The 18,264-nt window shown below is 33.4% G+C and overlaps 2 protein-coding genes across 3 annotated transcripts; both read left to right on the forward strand.

Moving 5' to 3' along the window:
- The first annotated feature begins 4,075 nt into the window (after positions 1 to 4,075).
- Positions 4,076 to 6,057, forward strand: LOC117622237 (uncharacterized RNA-binding protein C17H9.04c). The gene is made up of 4 exons (XM_034352837.1): positions 4,076 to 4,203; positions 4,644 to 5,052; positions 5,558 to 5,654; positions 5,766 to 6,057. The coding sequence occupies exons 2-3, from the start codon at positions 4,652 to 4,654 to the stop codon at positions 5,631 to 5,633; spliced, it is 477 nt and encodes a 158-aa protein (XP_034208728.1). The 5' UTR covers positions 4,076 to 4,203; positions 4,644 to 4,651; the 3' UTR covers positions 5,634 to 5,654; positions 5,766 to 6,057.
- Positions 6,058 to 10,882: 4,825 nt separating this feature from the next.
- LOC117622217 (biotin carboxyl carrier protein of acetyl-CoA carboxylase) lies at positions 10,883 to 15,500 on the forward strand. Of its 2 annotated transcripts, XR_004584961.1 has the most exons (10): positions 10,883 to 11,100; positions 11,729 to 11,917; positions 12,652 to 12,731; positions 13,725 to 13,784; positions 13,972 to 14,205; positions 14,274 to 14,336; positions 14,849 to 14,917; positions 15,024 to 15,069; positions 15,160 to 15,314; positions 15,395 to 15,500. XR_004584961.1 is itself a non-coding variant. In XM_034352811.1 (9 exons), exons 1-9 carry the CDS (start codon positions 11,091 to 11,093, stop codon positions 15,228 to 15,230), a joined length of 822 nt encoding a protein of 273 aa, XP_034208702.1. In that variant the 5' UTR covers positions 10,883 to 11,090; the 3' UTR covers positions 15,231 to 15,500. The 2 variants fall into 2 exon arrangements, 1 of the variants encoding a protein (XP_034208702.1); XM_034352811.1 differs by having other exon boundaries at positions 15,160 to 15,500.
- Positions 15,501 to 18,264: the final 2,764 nt, after the last annotated feature.

Consider the following 18,264-nt stretch of genomic DNA (forward strand, 5'->3'; position numbering starts at 1 on the left):
TCTTTTCTTTTCCTTCCGGACTAGAATTTAGAATCTTTAGTTTTTTCTACTTGGCTAATTTGTTTTCAAATCAGACCTAATATACTTCCTTTTTCCAAAAACAATAGAACCTTCAACCATATCTAGGCATCAGAACTCAAAAGACAAAAAGGAATTCCTGATTGAGAGAAATAATTGAAAATAAGATAAAATTAATAGTTTATTTTGAATATCAGAGAGAGAGAGAGAGAGAGAGAGAAGGAAAGGAACATTCATGATCATGGGAATCAAAATACAATGGGTACAATGGGTTCTATTTGGGTTTTGAGGTTTATATTTTATAAGGAAGAGAGGTTGGAGGGAGAGACTTAAGCGGGGATGGGCTAATTGAAGAATTTTTTAATTGTAATGGAAAATATGAAAACACAATTAATGGTTTAAATAAAATAAAATTACTAATGATTAGCAACAATCCCAATCTCTTGAACTACAGGGGTCCAAGAGATTTGTGGTCACTCACTAGTGGATGTAAATTCAACGGTTCACTCACTCTTAAGAAACTTTTTTGAACCGTTAGATTAACATCTAACGGTGGGTGACAATAATCTCTTGGACCCCTGTGGTCCAAGAGATCGAGGTTGTGATTAACAAAGAGAATTTACTAGAATTAATAATTAAATGATATTTTAGGAATAATGGTGGGTGGAAAGATATGTACGTGTTCTTTCAAATTTACACAGTGGATATGAAGATAAGACGATAAAGGAGTGGAAATAGCAATACTCAACAACAATTACAAAACCCCATTTCAACCATCAAAGCCACACAACAAATTTGCTTGGTTTAACTTACAATTTATATAGAAGGTATTTGGGTTTATTAGGGTAATATTTAGGATGATTTATTGCATACAATTTGGAATAATTATGATTTGGAATAAAAAGGATTTTGGTCAAACTTGTAAGATATTATGAGCATTTGCTATGTATATAAGAAGATAACAAAACGACAAGGAATTTATAGGTCAAATGATTAAGAGCATTTGCTCTGAACATAAAAAAGATAGCAGAATGACAAGGGGCTTGTACTGAAAAAAAGAAGATAGCAAAAGGACAAAGTGGGAGTAATTAACCTTATCTCCTTTTGTTAGGGTTTGGTTTTTTCAAAGAGGAAAAGGAATTCAACAAATTCAGCCTGAGGAATTAATATTATTGACGAGAGGAGGACACACAAAAAAAAAAGGGACCAAGAAAATATAAGTTAGTCGTAGTCATTCATGCATGGAAACGATTCCCGAGGAGAGAGAATCGAATCATCAGCTGCCCACTTCTCTTTGCTTCTTTACAGTTTGCCTCTCTTCCCCTTTACCCTTCTCCAAGAGAATGGAGGCCAGATCTCTCCTTATGTGCAGTTCTTTTTTGAGAGAGAGAGAGAGAGAGAGAAATATTGGAATAGCAGCAGCAGCAAAGAAAAGAAAAAGGAAAAAAAAGAAAGATGGTCAAAATGAACAACACCTCGAAGACTTGTTATTCCATCATCAGCTTCAACTTCCTTTATTGAAACTCACCATTTTGCTTCTTTTTCTGTTTTTGGTTTTATCATTTTTCTCCCTTTTGAGTTTCTCTCTTCAAGATACTATTCCCATCAATACAATCAAAGAAAAAGGAAAAGAAACACCAAAATTCCGTCAGGCAATAATCCCTAATAGCATATGAGTCTAACATATATACGTTATCGTCGATAATTATCTATGCGCAAGTGAATGACTGTAGTTGGTATTTTCTTTGAGGATAGATATACCAGCTATGAGAATTTCTATTTTGGTAATAAAAATTTCAATTACAATGATAATTCTATGCTCTTTTTAATGTTCCAATGGGTGGTCTTGCCACATTTAGAAAGTTGGGTAATGTTTAACTCCACTTGAGCTGTCTGTAATTATGAAACGTAATAGGAATAAAGGAATATTCAAATTTGTAAAGCAAGAGCAATTTTTCCAATAAATTGACTGTCAATCTGCTGATTCTCAAAGTAAAATTGAGAGAGACTAGACCCCCCTTGGGCCTTTGATGGATACAATTAAGATAACAAGTGGCCCTGCTAAGAGCTTTATGTTTAGGGAATATCTATTTCATGGAAGGAGATGCTGATTAGAATTCCACATTGTCCAATTACATTCAGCCATCTGTGGGTTTCTAATTTTTTTTTTCTTTTTCTTGGGGGCTGTTATTTTGTTATATATCTATATAGGGATTTTTGTAAAATGTTACCTGAACTTATACCTCAGTTTCAATTTGTCACTTTAAAGAAAAATTTAAGAGAAATGTTACCTTAATTTGATTTATCATCTCACTTTAACACCATCTAATTTTTCATTTATTTTTAAGGATATTTTAAAAATAGAAAAAATAATTCTTACCAACCCTGCCCACCTTGAAATCCATTCCCCCTTCCCTCTTCACAACCCTTTCCACCTCTATCTACAATGAAACACTTAGCCTCCACACACAAATTCCCTCAGCCCACCCAAATAGAGTCCACCTTTTTCTTCTTCTTTTTTCTTTTTGGTATTTTTTCATTTCCATGCTCGGAGAGAGAGACACAGAGAGACACATAGAGAGAAGAAGGGGAGGTGGGGTTCAGTGCGATGTGTTTTGGGAGCAGGTGCGGTTGAGGTGGGGGAGAAAGGGAGAGAGAGGTCTATTTTTTTATATATTTCTTTTCTTAAAGATGGAAAAACTAAAATCTCCTTAAAAATGGATGGTATTAAAGTCAGATGACAAATAATGAGTTTTGAAAAATTAAAATCACATTTCTCCTAAATTTTTCTTTAAAATGATAAATTAAAATTAAAATATAAATTCAAGTGATATTCCTACAAAAATCCCAAACATATATAGGTGGTGGCAGCTCAATTTGAGATGCCATATTAATGAAGTAAAAGGGGTCCCAATTAATGCCATGGTCAAAGGGCCTTTCTAGGTTCATGGTTTGCTTGATTGGTAGATTTGTAGTGAAATTAGGCTACAGAATCTGTATTTTCTTTTTGTGGGTCTTGAATTGTTGGGCTAGCGTGCTAGACCTGCAAGGCTGAATCAGATTTTTCCCTTTGGTCAGCCTAATCACTTCAATTAATCTTAAAGATGGCGGGCTAGCTGACTAGCCATCATATTGATTGTGTGAAAACTTATGACTTTTAATTTCAGGTTACATTTTCATTATGATCTGCTATTCTTTTGCCTTTGGATATTGGAAGTAACTTGTCCTACAATAACGATCTAGATATCTCTTCATTTTCACTCACACACACACACACACACACACACATATATATATATATATATATATATATATATATTTTTAATCTAGTCTCACATGTAGATTTGCAGCTGCTCATCGCATGTTCTTACTCCAAATGATTGCCAAACTTTTTATTAGTTGAATTAATTACGATTTTTAACCGTATTGATCCTTAAACTTATACTCGAGATTCATTTTGGTCTTTCAACTTTGGCATGTGTTTTGATTTGGTCATTTTGTAACATTTTTCACTGGTTTTAGAGAATAATTATACCATAACTGACGATTTTACCCCTTAAATAGACATAAAAATTGATAAAAGACTAAATTGGAACACGTGCTAGAGTTAAAACAAAATATCTAAATTGCATAATACATTTCACTTTTCAAAGATTTTACAAGTTAAAACAATATGCTTGTATATACTTCAATTATATATATCTCTACAAAAACCTCACTTTTGTAAGAGATGTGATTAGTAATGAAATAAGTTACAAACTAATCTTAAGAAAGAAGCAAATGTGAAAGTGGGTTATCAGCATGAATAGTAGTATATTGTACTAGTGTGTACATGCATGCATTATTTCTCACGTTAAAAAACAAAAAAACCCTAAATTGAAAGAGGGCCAGTAAACAAAGTACATATTCAAAATTCAAAATATCCTCTCTTTGGAATCGTGGAATATCGAGTTCCCCTTCTCTTTTTCTTCCTTTAGATTTCTCTGATTCCATTTATCAAGGTTGCTAATTGAAGAATACGAAAAAGTAGTACACGGCCCTCCATTTATTCCCCTTTTCTGTGGCCTCACTTTGTATATATATAACCACTCCCTGCCTGCATGGCTCATCACTTCATCATTATCCCCTTCTTTCTTCTCCAACATATCCAGTACTGAAGAAGATCGATCCTTACATTTTCTTAAGGTTATTTCTCTTCTCTTCTATCTCCCACAATGCTTTTTCTAACAATTTCTTTCCTTCTGAATCTTGATTTTTGGCTTCTCTTTTGTTTCAATTCAGTTTTATGTATGAATAATGAACATTTTCGATGCATTTAATTTCTTAATTTTGTTTATAACGAAGTAAGTTCATAATAAATCGTGCTGATATCGTATTTATATTTGAAAAATAAAGTAAGTTTATAATAAATTATGCTGATATCGTGTTTATGTTTGAAACTAGGTCGCTTTACGATAAAGTAAGTTATTGATACTAAGGCCTACCACATCTCTCATGCATAGCACTGTAGCTTCCATATAGGAAAATCTATATTTTAAAAAAAAAAAGTGACTTTATTTTAAATTTCAGAAACTTATGAATTAAAATACCATTTCTGAAACATTTTAAAAAAAATATTAATGCAGATCAAAAGATGAGCAGGCCAGGAGATTGGAACTGCAGGTCATGCCAGCATCTCAACTTCCAGAGGCGTGACTCATGCCAACGCTGCGGAGATTCCAAGTCCGGCGTTGACTTTGGGGGGTTTGGTGGAAGAGGAGGAGGAGGATCTTCGTTCGGCTTCATGAGTACCGGCTCAGATGTTAGGCCTGGCGACTGGTACTGCGCTGCTGCCAACTGTGGGGCGCACAATTTTGCCAGCCGCTCCAGCTGCTTCAAATGTGGTGCTTTCAAGGATGACTCTGCCGCTGGTGGAGGCGGAGGCGGCTTTGACTCTGACATGCCACGCTCTCGGGGTTTTGGGTTAGGACTTGGTGGCGGTGCTGGCGGCGGTGCCCGACCTGGATGGAAATCTGGAGATTGGATTTGTACCAGGTGATAAATTCAGGAATATGCATATGTGTGTATATATGTTACAATTAATACGTGTAATGTGTTTGGCTAAAAATAATTTGGGATATATTTTCAGTATCAACAAAAGTTGGTCCTGGATAATTTGGACACAATCTTGCTTTTGGTTTGGCTACAGCTTGCTTTGTCAAGATGTATATTCAGCTAGTTTAGGTACTCATTAAATATTGAAAATCTGACCAAAAAATAAAATTGAAAATCTGACCGAAAAAGTACTTACGTACTGAAAATATTCCTATTTCTTTGACTGCTTTTTCAAGTTAGATACTTTACGAATCTCTCCTTTTCTTTTCAAGAATTAAGAAAGTGGGTTGGCTTAAAATTAAGATATGTTAAGAGTTCGATTTGTTTTAATATAACTATTTCTTCACACGTATAGAAAGTAGAGTTTAGTTCTCGTTTTTCTTTCCCATTTGTATCTATTTGTAACATTCCATCTCTATATATATATATTTTTTATTTTGGACAGGTTGGGGTGCAACGAACACAACTTTGCTAGCAGAATGGAATGTTTTAGATGCAATGCCCCAAGAGACTCATACTAGACAGGATTTAGCCAATTTTGGGTAGGTTTTTACGCTGTCATTTGTTGTTCCAAACTAACACCAATGATTTTTAGATCTTGCTCATTTTCAATATCAATTCACGATGTCATATGTTTATTTATTTTATTGCAGGCATTGCTGATGAGCGAGAGAGACGATATCATCATGACCAGTTTTTCCTTCCCTATTTCTTTGAGTTGCTAGCTCTAGGGTTTTTTCATGGTGAAACATGGCACATAAGAACCCATGTCCACATAAGCTACATATATGCCTAGCATTTTGTTAGGTTTCCCATAAGAATTAAATTAATCAATGTAATTTTGGTGCTTTTTAATTTCCCCATTATTGTCATTTGTGTTAAACCTTTTATTTAATTATTGTAATGTGCCTGGTTTCTGAAATGAATGATTCCTTTTTCTTTTCATTACTTGAAACGATGTGCACAAACTTCATTATAAGATGCTCTCTCTCTCTCTCTCTCTCTCTCTCTCTCTCTCTCTCTCTCTCTCTCACTACCGTACTCATCAATATTAGAATATCCACACTAAAGGCTGCTAAAAATGTATTATCCAAATGAAAACTTAAAAGGAGCACCATTGGAGCTTTAGCAAATATATATATATATATATATATATGCAAAAGGAAAATTTGGTCAGATATGAGTAGTTTCACTTTAAAAAGGAGCTTGCTTGAGGCAAAAGTGATGAATTCCACTAAGCATTATCGATATCAAAGAAAGCAACCATGCATTCTGATAACTGATAAGTACAAGATGTAATATCAAATTTCACCGAAGCCAAAAGAAACACAAAACAATTCTACTAAGCCAATTCTTATTTTAATATTTGTAAGCTAATCTTGTTTGATGAAATTAAAACGATTAATAAGGGATCACGTCACGACTTCAAAGATTATAAATTAGGTGAATGGATGACGATTTTTTATAATTACTTTCACTTTGTTCATTTGCACTTATTTTTATGCTCTCCTTCTCCTTTGCTTTATTCAATTATCCCTAAAATGAATAGATATTTAATTTAATAATTTTCACTATTTCTTTTGCTTACATGGCCACATTGGATTCCCTTCATTGACCTGGTTTGTACTTTTAAAAGTATGTGTATATGGTGGATTCAAAAGTGATACATATTCATACATGTATATGTGTCTTGCTCTTAGCACTCCATTATCAATGCTTTAAGCAGCAAGATTCTTGTCATCCTTTTAGGCCAGCTTTATGTTACTTCAAATTTGTCTACAATATTGTTAGTCAAATCTCATTCTAACTAGCTAGTTACAAGTATTGCTAGTTTCATGGCGTGTCAATCCGGCTCCAATAAAAAGTATTTTTCTCACCATTTTAATCCAAACTATATCTTTATTATCATTTTCAATACTTGACACGTGTTTGTGCATATAACAATAATTCCATAAATAAAAAATAAAAAGTAGATAAAGCATTTCTTTTAGTATATAACACATTGACAGTGTTTGTGAGAATTAAATTAAATAGGGATTGCATGTAGTATAGAGAAGGCAAAGCATTCCTTTTAGTATATTATCTCTTCGTCAAAAGCAGAAGATTGTCAATGATTCAATGATATAGCTATATAGACAAGCATTGGACAGAAGGTTGTGTCTTTTTTTTCTTTGTGGTCGGAATGGTGGGTTGATTTTAAGGTATTATATGTTGATATTGACAATTAAAAAAGAAAATATTGGGGTTGACAAAAAATATTGAGTGCTTGAAAATATACAAATTTCTATAAATTTTATAATAAATTTCTCCTTCATACCATGGAAGGTTGGATAGAGTTTTGAATTAAATGTATTGTGGTGTAAGAGCATATTGCTACTTTTCATGGTCGGTTCTAGGTTAACTAATTTGCAAATTGTTTTAAATTAATTAATAAGTGTTGATGCCAAAAAAAAAGTTTCAAAGCTTCGCGTTTTGGGGTAGCACTTAACCAATTGAATATCAAAGACACCGATGGGATACCCATTGAAGGTCTTTCCATCTCATACTTTGTTGGGAGCTCCACTATTATACTTAAAATATGGGCTGAAATTATATTAAAAAAATCACTACATGGAATGCACTTTAGAAACACATCTAATAATAATTTACTACATAAGAAATGGGTGTTGAAGTTCTTATAAATTACATGATTGTCACTTATTAACTTTAAAAAAGCCGACACAAAAAATTCAAAAAAAAACCCAAAACAAGCCAAGCCCAGATTATTTTTTTTTTAAAACCCAAACAATTTATTTTTTTTTTAAAAAATAGCCAAAACCAAGCAGGGGCTCTTCATAAAAGTACATTGTTAATACTATGTCATAGAAGAACATTGTTAATACTATATCATAGAATTATCTTGTTAATACTACTATGTCATAGAAGTACATTGTTAATACTCTGTCATAAAAGTACATTGTTAATACTCTTTCACAGAAGTACATTGTTAATACTCTGTCATAGAACTATATTGTTAATACTCTGTTATACAATACATTGTTAAACAAAAATGAGATCCATAACTAAAATAGTAACAAAAGATAAAATCGATCATCAAAGCTTAAAATACATTCCTCAAATCAACTAAAATCCGAAGAGAAACACATAACTGAAGTAAAAGATCAAGTTCAAACCCTAGACCCTAAACAAGAGACGACGACGACGACAACGACGACGATGACGACGGCAGCGACGACGATGACAATGATGGCGACGGCAGCGATGACGACGACATCAAAGCTTAAAATACATTCCTCAAATCAACTAAAATCCTAAGAGAAACACATAATTGAAGCAAAAGAACAAGTTTAAACCCTAGACCCTAAACAAAGACGACAACGGCGGTGATGCCAAAGGCGGCGAAGACGACGACGACGGCAGTGACGATGACGACAACGATGAAACATAGGCCATATTTAGCTCTCAAAACATGAAAAAATCCATCTCTAGCCATGGGCCCAAATATATATATATATATATATTGCCAAATTTTGAGGGCCACATTTAGCTTTTTAGTTCTCCAACCAGGCTACTTGTAGCCCATGTCAAATCTTTTTTGTGGACCGAGCGCATGTGTTGCCCAACAAGAGGAAGTATCACGTGTGGATGTGATCAAGGGAACATCTCGTGCAAATGTAATCCAAGAGTTGATATTAAAGGCGAACTGACATTAGCTAGCCATTACAATTTTTTTTTTCATATAATGTTTTAAATGTATTTAAATTCATTTTTTAACTTTCCAAAAAGTTTTTTTTTCATATATATAAAAGGTTCTGACTGTTATATATATATATATACTAGTCTCTCTGCACGTGTTTTCGAGCCTGCAAGAGGATTTTTTTTTAAAAAAATTAAATTTATTTAAGAATTAAAAAAGATAATGGGTAGTTGTGTTCCATAAAAATAGGATTCATTATCTGATTTTTCTTTTTCTTTTAATTTTTTTAATATGAAAAAGTATGAATTTACCATATTATCCTCATTTAATTAATAATTTTAATTCTTAATGTTTGGATTAACCAATGGTATTTTTTGGTATTTTGAATATTTTACCATTCTCTGTCTTTTGCTTTATATATACTAGCCTCTCTGCACCCGCCTGCGAGAGGCTTTTTTTTAAATTTTTATTTATTTATTTTAGAATTAAAAAAATAATGGGTAGTTGTGTTCTATAAATATAGGATCCATTATGTGTTTTTTCTTTTAATAATTTTTTTTAAAATATGAAAAAGTGTGAAGTTACCATATTATCCTCATTTAATTAATAATTTGAATTTTTGATATTTGCATTAACCAAAGATATTTTCTAGTATTTTGAATGTTTCACCATTCTCTGCCTTTTGCTTTATATATAACGGTCAGAACCTCTTGGAATGTTTTTTTTTCTTTTAATGTTTAAATGTATATAATTTTTTTTTATTTTTTATAAATTGATTCTGATCATTGGGAGGTCATAACCTTTTGAAATGCAGGAATATTTTCAAAATAGCAGTTATAGGCTTTTTTTTTTTAACAAAAAAACAAAAACCTAAAATATGTCTATAAATACTTTCAAATTTCTTCAAAAATTTTCACTCATTTTATTCCACATTTCTCACAATTTTCAATCCACAGTGTTTATAAATGCTTATCAACGTACACATGTCATATTTAGAATATTGTCTCTAAATAGTAGTTTAATTAATTTAAACAAATACATAGTAGTGGAATGTATGAATGTGTATCATAGTTTTTCTCAAAATAATAAAATACGAAGGGCCCTAAAATATAGTCATGCATAACCGAAGATAGAAAAATACACTACTTATTAAAATAATAATATTTTGAAGAACTAAATTGTAGCCTTGTATTCGGCCTATAGCCCTGAGTGGATGGAGATGGATGGCCTCAGTATCTCATCCTCTCTCTTTAACTTATACTGGTTGCTTCTTGTGTAATCTTATTGATTGCACTTAGGGTAATCACTTGACCCCAAAATGAAAAATAGAAATGGTATGGGCTTGATCCAAGCGAAGTCCAATGGAGGGCTCCTTGGAAAACATTTTCGGGCCTGCAGTTTTTACAATCTTGCAGTTCTGGGCACCAAAAACTAAAAAAAAGGAAAAAGGAAAAAAAAGTTGTATACAACACAAATCCAACAAATTAATCTTTGACACCAAAAAAACCAAAAAAAAAAAAAAAAAAGAAAAAAAAGAAGGAAAAAAGTAATCAGAAAGCAGGCACATTACAATAAAAGAAAAGTTAAGAATTGAAAGTCATGCCCCTTAGATTGGATTGATAAAAGACATTTCCAATAAGTAGGTGAAAGTTTGTTGAGCATTTCAAAACTTGGAAAACATAATTTGGAGATAAACAAAAACCAGCTAAATCAATTTGGATCCGATTTAAACTAGAAAAGCACTTTACACTTGTTGTTGGCACACCAAACATGTCTATAAATTTGAAAACAAAAGATAATTTCAATATGTTGGTTTCGTAGATTTATTAGCTTTGTGATATAACTAAAACTTAGTAAGTCATAAGTTCGAGGGCTGACACTAATCGGATCAACATATTTCGGAAAGAATTTCAATCTTAAAAAAACTATTCAATGTTTCTAGTTCTACCTCTATTATTTTATATATTCACATAAAAATGACAAGAAATTAGAATAAAAAGGCATAGATTTTGAGGAAAAACAAGATTTGGGCTTGGGCTGGGTCGCCAGAGTACTAATCCAATTAACCGGTCCCTATATTCCGTTGTCATTTGTGGAACTTAACGGCCGTGTGTCTCGCTCGGCTCTCACCGCCTCAACTCTCTGCCTTCTTCTTCTTCTGACTTCTGCTGAGTTTGCATTGACATTTCAAATTGGGTTTTTCTCTGTGAAGTTTCTGCAAGCTTCTAGCCACTTTCTTCATTCTCTCCACCCCCCCTACCCACAAGGCTCAAGCATCTTCATGGCTTCCTGTGAGTCTCTCTCTCTCCTTCACACAGATACACATATACTTGAGAAATCTGATTTTACTTCTTGTTGTGAATTATACATGCCTATATTCATTATTTTGATTATGGGGAAATGGGTTTTTGGTAAATTGATTTATAGTTATAGTTAGGAATTGGGGGTTGGGATTACAGGGTTTTGTTGCTTATAGCCATTGAAGTTTTTGGCACAGCTCATGAAAAAAGGTTAACCATGTTGCTGCAACAGTAATTAGTGCATGTTTGAAACATTGCACTTACTCCCTTGTGAATCTAAATTCTTGAATTCAATTGTTCTGGTTCCTAGTGGTAACTGGTAAGTAAATGGTAAAAACTGATAAAGGAAGATAAAGAAGGAGAAGAAAAACTGACCACAAGCATCTATGTTACAAGCGTAGTGCATCATTAGATTCTACTTGAAAGTTAATTTGAGGGTCTTATAGTCTGCTTCGTTTCTAGTAGATTTTATCATTTCTTTATAAAGCTTGTCTATTCCTGCGTGATTCTTATTTATTCGTGCACAGAAGCATAAATGTATACCAAATGAAAATGAAATAGAAATGAAGGAATTTCTTCTTCTTATTATTAGTCATTTGTGATATGATTTGGGTGGCAGGTAGCCTTGGGACATTGAATGCCAAAATTACAAACTTTAACTTCGGTAGAACAAGAGTCGGGATTCTACAATCATCTGGTCTAAAACCTTGGACAGGGCAAAAACCACAATTGTACTCATGTTTGTCAATATCAAGACGACCAGACAAAGTATTACGTGCACTCAGTGGTCCATCTTTAGAAACCCTGTGTAAGTTCTTTTTGTTGATATATTTGTCTGCTTTTCCTCCCTCAGTAATACATCAAATCTGGAATTTGGTTATTGGCACTCAAAACATTAAGTTTGGTGGATTATATGACTTCTCACTGATGCATGTATATAAATATATACATGCTATTACATGATAATCCATTTTTTTTTTAAGCTTAGTAAATTTTGTGAAACTGAAGTGAAAATGACATGGAAGTTGATTACTTGAGAATATGGGTAGATTTACTAGTGCATTTCTATCCACTTTACAAAATATTTTTGTAAAGGTAAATAAGCCAATGTTCTTAAGTTACATTGTCTAGGTACATACGCCAATTTTCTTTATATGGAATTTTACAATCTTGTATTCTTCCTATTATATTGTTCAGTTCGGTGTTGAAATGATGAATGAAGTTTGTTTATCTTTTTCTAATAAATCCAAATTACTGGCCTATTCATTTATGATATACTATTGCCAATCCCAAAATTTTATGTAGGTCCTGAAACCTATTAAGTCATATTTGGTCATCTTTAATATGTCCTGTGATTAAAAATTAAGTAGGCATTATCTTGGGATTTGCAAGGCCAAAACTTTTGCGATTCTTGTCCAGTACTGAGTGACGAAATAGTAAGTTTCATTAATTTGTAAATGTAGTATTATGTCAACATGATAATATCTGGTCCTTGTAACATATAGTCTATCTCATATCATCTTTCTGTTGATGATGTAACAGCTGCTACAAGTGTAGAAGATGGTCCTGCAGAGAGTAGAGATTCTGGTTCAACAAACCAGCTCATTCCAAATTTTGATGAGGTAAGTTCACTAATAATTAGAGACCCTTATTAATTCTATATCTCTTTTCTCCCATTGGCACATATTTAAAGATTAGTGGGGTTGTGAATATAGCAATGGTTGTTTCTTGGAGTTTTACTTTTGGAGGAATTATGATCCAAGAAGTATTTTTGCTTGGTTATTCTTTCTATATATCAAATAATAAGACAGAGAGAAAAATGTAAATTCCTTCTTTTCTGGTATCTGCCAATTTTTTATGCACCATGTAGATGTCCGAGTTCTCTATTTCTAGGGTGTCATAAGATAGTTATAATCACCATCTTTAAAGAGCACATCCCTACACTTCAAATTTACTATTTTAGAAAGAAAAAAAAAAAAAAAATCTTGTGCAGCCTCTGCAGTTTTTTTCGTGTGTTAGATTTCTTGAATAGTTGCATTCAAATACACAAGTTTATTTTCTTTGGTTTGTGTTGAAACAGAGGGATGGAAAAATAGGTTATTGGTAGAATACTATAAACCACAAGTTGCAGGCATTTTATTTTCATCACTACTTGTGGGTAATAATTCTGCTATTGTTATTGTACATTGCAAAATCATGCTTTATGGTACTTCAAATTTGAAAAAGAAAAGACAACTTTAATCAATTTAGACTTGAAAATATGTATTGTTAGGTCAGATTATTATAGACCTGGATGGTATCGTGAAATATCCCTATAATGTTCTTGAAATTCCTCTACATTTTTGTTTCCTTAACTATTATCTTAATACATGCACACCCTATTTTCTTTCAAGTTCATATTTGAAGAAAATATTGATTCACTGATTTTATCTAAGCTTCTTGTGAAATTTCCTTCTGTTAACGTTGCCATGCAATTGCCTAATTATTACTAGGCCAACAAACTTTTCATCTTAAAATTTTCTCTTTACATACTCACAAACGCATGCATGTCCTCACTTAATGCAAAAGCATTTTTATGAGTTTAAAACATGTCTTTTGGTTACTTTGGTTTGCAGGTAGAATCTTTGGTCACAACAATATGCGATACAACTTCAGTTGCTGAGTTCGAATTAAAAGTAAGCAAGACTGTTTTTCTTAATAGTGCTTATATTATGAATTGTATTTTTTTTTTTTAACAACTAATAAATATTCCATTCACAACCCCTCCCTTTTTCCCTTATGCTTCCTATTAGTATTGGATGCTGCTGATTTATCTTTCGTTCTGTCTATTATTAATTTCACACATTCCAACCTTATAATCAGATCGGTGGATTTCGGTTGCATGTGCTGAGGGAGTTGACTGAAAAAATTAGCACTCTACCTCCCCCAATTCCTGCTCCTGTTAGTGTGAATGCAAGTGCTGAAGCACCTGCTTCGAATGGCTCAGTTCCTACACAATCTTTAGCTATCACTAGACAGGAACATTCTTCAAGGAATATCCAGACATTGCTAGATAGAGCTGCAGATGATGGCTTGGTGTTAATTCATTCTCCACGAGTAAGAACCCAAATTAAATGTTTCTGTCATTTTATAAAATCTGGATACTAAAACAACCAATGGTGCAGGTGGGGTTATTTAGGAGATCTCGAACGATAAAGGGGAAGCGTGCTCCGCCATCATGTAAAGAGGTGCATATTTTTCAGCAAATTTGTTAATTTTAACGAAAGAATTGTTGAATTTCCTGCTTCCTTAAAGGCATTAATGGAAATACTTGGCTGGCACACAGTCAGGATGTGGGGATGTCTTATTGGGATTTGGGACTCAAATTTGATTTCTCGTGCTTCATTTTGGACTTTTTGTCTCTGTCAGTGTACTTGTTAGCTTGTTTATTTCTCGGCTTAGTATAGGTTCATTATGCTGTTACTTGTGAGCCATCAATAATCCATGTAAGCTTAGTGATGTAAAACATGGAAAAAACAGATGAAATTAAAACAATATTTTTAATTCAAAAATAATTTTGTATCTCAATATGAATAAGAAACTCTAGTATATTAGGCTATCGGACTAAAATGAATAAAATTTTCCTCTTGCCTACACCCTAAATACTTTGCTCGATTGTATCATTGAAAAAATCTAACAACATTTTTCTATGCTTAGTGTTTTAACTGATTTTTCTGATTTTTGAATTTTTACATAACAGAAGCAAATAGTGAAGGAAGGCCAAGTGATTTGCTACATAGAACAGCTTGGTGGAGAGCTTCCAATTGAGGTATATGTCAGTTGAGAGAGGCAGGGTGATTGATTTCTCTTCTCTTCCCAGCTGTTGTCCTTTATATTTAACGTGGTGTTTGACTCACTCATTGTTTCTTTCCAAGTCTGATGTATCTGGGGAGGTCATCAAGATACTACGAGAAGATGGCGGTACGTCTGGCTATGTTTCAGTTCTTTGTCTGCAGGATTTTGTTGATACCACTGGTAGAAGTTATCATCTAATCTATTTTTTCTTAACAGATCCCGTTGGATATGGTGATGCTCTCATTGCAGTTCTCCCCTCATTTCCTGGGATTAAGAAACTTCAGTAGATAGATTGGTTTTTCATTCTTGTATTGAAAAATAAAGGAAGCAGTTTTGTTCTAGTTTTCTTTTATTTGTTCAGTTCCTACTATCCTTAACAGTAATATTTTGCCAGCTATTTTTTATATGCATTGTGTACTGTGTTTTTTGTACAATGTTGTTGCAGAGTTAGCCTTGCACAACTTCATTTACATGAAGGGACATAATATAGTGTTACATCTTGGCATGAAATTTGTAACTTTTTTTAACACAATCAATTCCAATGTCGCAATTAGCTTCGTTTTTGCCTTTACAGCCCGATTGAAGAAGGATATGATTGTTCAGTTTTTCTAGTAGCTTTTGTGAAGAACCAGCTGAGTTAATCTGATAAGTGATTGTAAAGACTATACCTCTTCTAAACATACAGGCTGAAAGATGTGTCAACGAATTGGATTTTGATTTGAATTCGATCTAATTAATGAAGTTAGATCTGAATAAGGGCGGTTTTCTGTGGGCTGGTTGTTGGTCAGGTTATTCTGTGTTGGATGTGGTAGAGAACTTATGTAGGTATGTGTTGCGAATCTATGAAAGTTTTCTTTTTCAATGCAAGCGAAGGTTTAAATTTAAAAAATAAAAAAAACAACAAAAGAAAAGAAATTTGTAAGTCAAGGAATTGTATAAAGTAATTTTACAACTTCAGTTAATAGCCAAACTTTGGTAATCATTTCGTTTTTACCTTTATATTTCTTATTTCCCTTGGTTTTTTTGGGTGACGATTTTCACCCTTCTAGTTTGTACCCTTGCATTCCTCCCTTGATTTTTATACTTTAATAATTAGGTCTTGAACATTTTTTTTTTGAAGTTTTCATTTTAGTCCTTAAATTCTCGAATCAATCAATATGTTGCTCAATCTTTTGTGTTTACATTTCAATATTATCCATATTGTTGCAATCCGTAAAAACTTTTATTAAAATTGGCCGCTTGACCAACTACAAAGGAGTATTTCTGTCAAAATATAGCTTATATACAAAGGAGACAAAACAAAATTCACGTTGTTGAGCATAAGACACGAGCTTCATATACATATATATATATATATATATATTTTTTGGTGGATATGTAGTATTTTTTGACAAAAACACCCCTTTAAAGTTAGTGCGAGCCATCAAGTGCGCAACTTTAACAAGGGTTTTGATGTAATGTGATAAGAGGGATCAAATTGATATGTCGACCAAAAGATTAAGGGTTACATTAGTTGATTTGAAAGTTTGAGGACTAAAATGAGGAATCTTTAAAAAATTTAGAGACTAGTTGTGATAAAATTCCAATAGTATAATAAGGTTTTTTTAAAATCACAAAACGTCCCTGAGGTTCACAAAACTATCATCTTGCATTTTTATTTTTATTTTAAAATTTTGGGTCATTCGTGGTCCCCCAAGGTTACACAAACAAAAGAAAAGACGCAACTTAATAGTTTTGTAAACTCCAGGGACGTTTTGTTATCCAAATAAGAAAATGAATGCATTAAAAACCAAAGAAAGAAGTGCCAATATACAAAATAGGTGTGTGAAAATCGCCACTCTTTTTTGAAATTTTAATAATGAGAACATTTTTGGTAACTATTTTTCTTGACAAAAAGAAAACTCATTTCAAAATTAGGGTAATTAAAATTGTTTTAAGTTTTTCGTTTTCGTTTTACTTTTAAATCTCTCCACTCTTTGATAGATCTCACTTCTCTTAGTGGGACCAACTGACCTCTTCAGCTCTCACATTCACTCTTTCCGATTTAATCGCCTCCTCTTTATCTTTCTTACCAATGTCTAGGGGAACCGAACAAATCTAAACTGATACGATTTCGGTTCAGTTTGCCTGATTTTTGGTTTAGGAAGATGAGATGCTATGAAGAGGTGACAGTGGCGAGCCATTGATTTGTTGAATCGAGTAAGAGGGAAAAGAAAAAGGAAGAAGATAGAAAGAGGAAGAATGTCACAGCCCATTGTCTTTGCAAAATGTTGTTCGCTTTGGGCCTCATACACACACGTATTTGCTCTTGGGCTTTCAAGCCCATAACACGTCTTATTAAGGGAGAGGAAATTTTCACATATAAGGTACTTCACCTTTCCTCACCCAAGCGATGGGGGATTGTGGCACCATCCCATGGTCTCACAATCCCCACCCCTCTTTGGGCCCGACATTCTTGTTGGTACACTTGGACTTGTGGGCTGTGAAAGATGGAAATGGAGAGGGGGCGAGATCAGTGAGCAATCCCACATTGCTCGGGGAGAGAAATATGAAGTGCCATATATGTGTGGTTACTTGACTTCGTGGCAATAAGCATTTAGGGCAAGATAACATAAGCTTGAGCCAAATAACAAAACTGCGAGGGCCTAGAACCCAAGCGAACAATATCTTGCTAGTGAAGCAAGGTCAGGACAAAATGGTATTAGAGCTAGACCCCGACCGAAAGTATACTAGCAAGGATGTTGGGCCCCAAATGGGTGAATGGTAAGAACTATGAGCCCTAAAGGATGCAAGGCGAGAAGAGGAAAGATCAGTGAGCAATCCCACATTCCTCGGGAAGGGAAAGGTGAAGGGCCGTGTATGCGTGGGCACTTGAATTCCTAGAAAGATTTTTTTTGGGAATATACCATAAACTTGAGCCTATAAACAAAACCATGAGTGCCTAGTGAAGCCGGTTCATGAAAAAGAAGGAGAGCATCCTAACCTGGAAGGTCTGGTATAGGCCCTAACCTCAATCCGAGTCTAGACTATACATTATACGAGAAGGATATGCGGTTTACAAAAATCCTATGTCTTATTCCATTTTTCATGTATTGCATTAGGCTTTTTATCACAAATAGTCCTTCACGTTTACGAAATTATCACGAATGGTCATTGAGGTTTTTTTGTGACACTAATAGTCCTTAATGTTTGGGCTTTTTATTATAAATGATCCTTGCCGTTATAAATTCTGTTACGTGTGACTAAGTGGAGTCCACCTACCCAATTACATTGTGACACGTGGATAAAAAAATAATTAAATAAGTTTTTAATGAAAATTCC

This window comes from Prunus dulcis, chromosome 3 (assembly GCF_902201215.1).
Source record: "Prunus dulcis chromosome 3, ALMONDv2, whole genome shotgun sequence".
Classification (NCBI taxonomy): domain Eukaryota; kingdom Viridiplantae; phylum Streptophyta; class Magnoliopsida; order Rosales; family Rosaceae; genus Prunus; species Prunus dulcis.

Coding starts and splice junctions, on each gene's coding strand:
- LOC117622237 (XM_034352837.1), top strand. CDS start 4,652: ATGAGCAGGCCAGGAGATTGGAACTGCAGGTCATGCCAGCATCTCAAC. Junction 5,053..5,557: donor GGAGATTGGATTTGTACCAG/GTGATAAATTCA, acceptor TATTTTGGACAG/GTTGGGGTGCAACGAACACA.
- LOC117622217 (XM_034352811.1), top strand. Junction 13,785..13,971: donor TTGCTGAGTTCGAATTAAAA/GTAAGCAAGACT, acceptor CCTTATAATCAG/ATCGGTGGATTTCGGTTGCA. Junction 14,918..15,023: donor GTGGAGAGCTTCCAATTGAG/GTATATGTCAGT, acceptor TTTCTTTCCAAG/TCTGATGTATCTGGGGAGGT.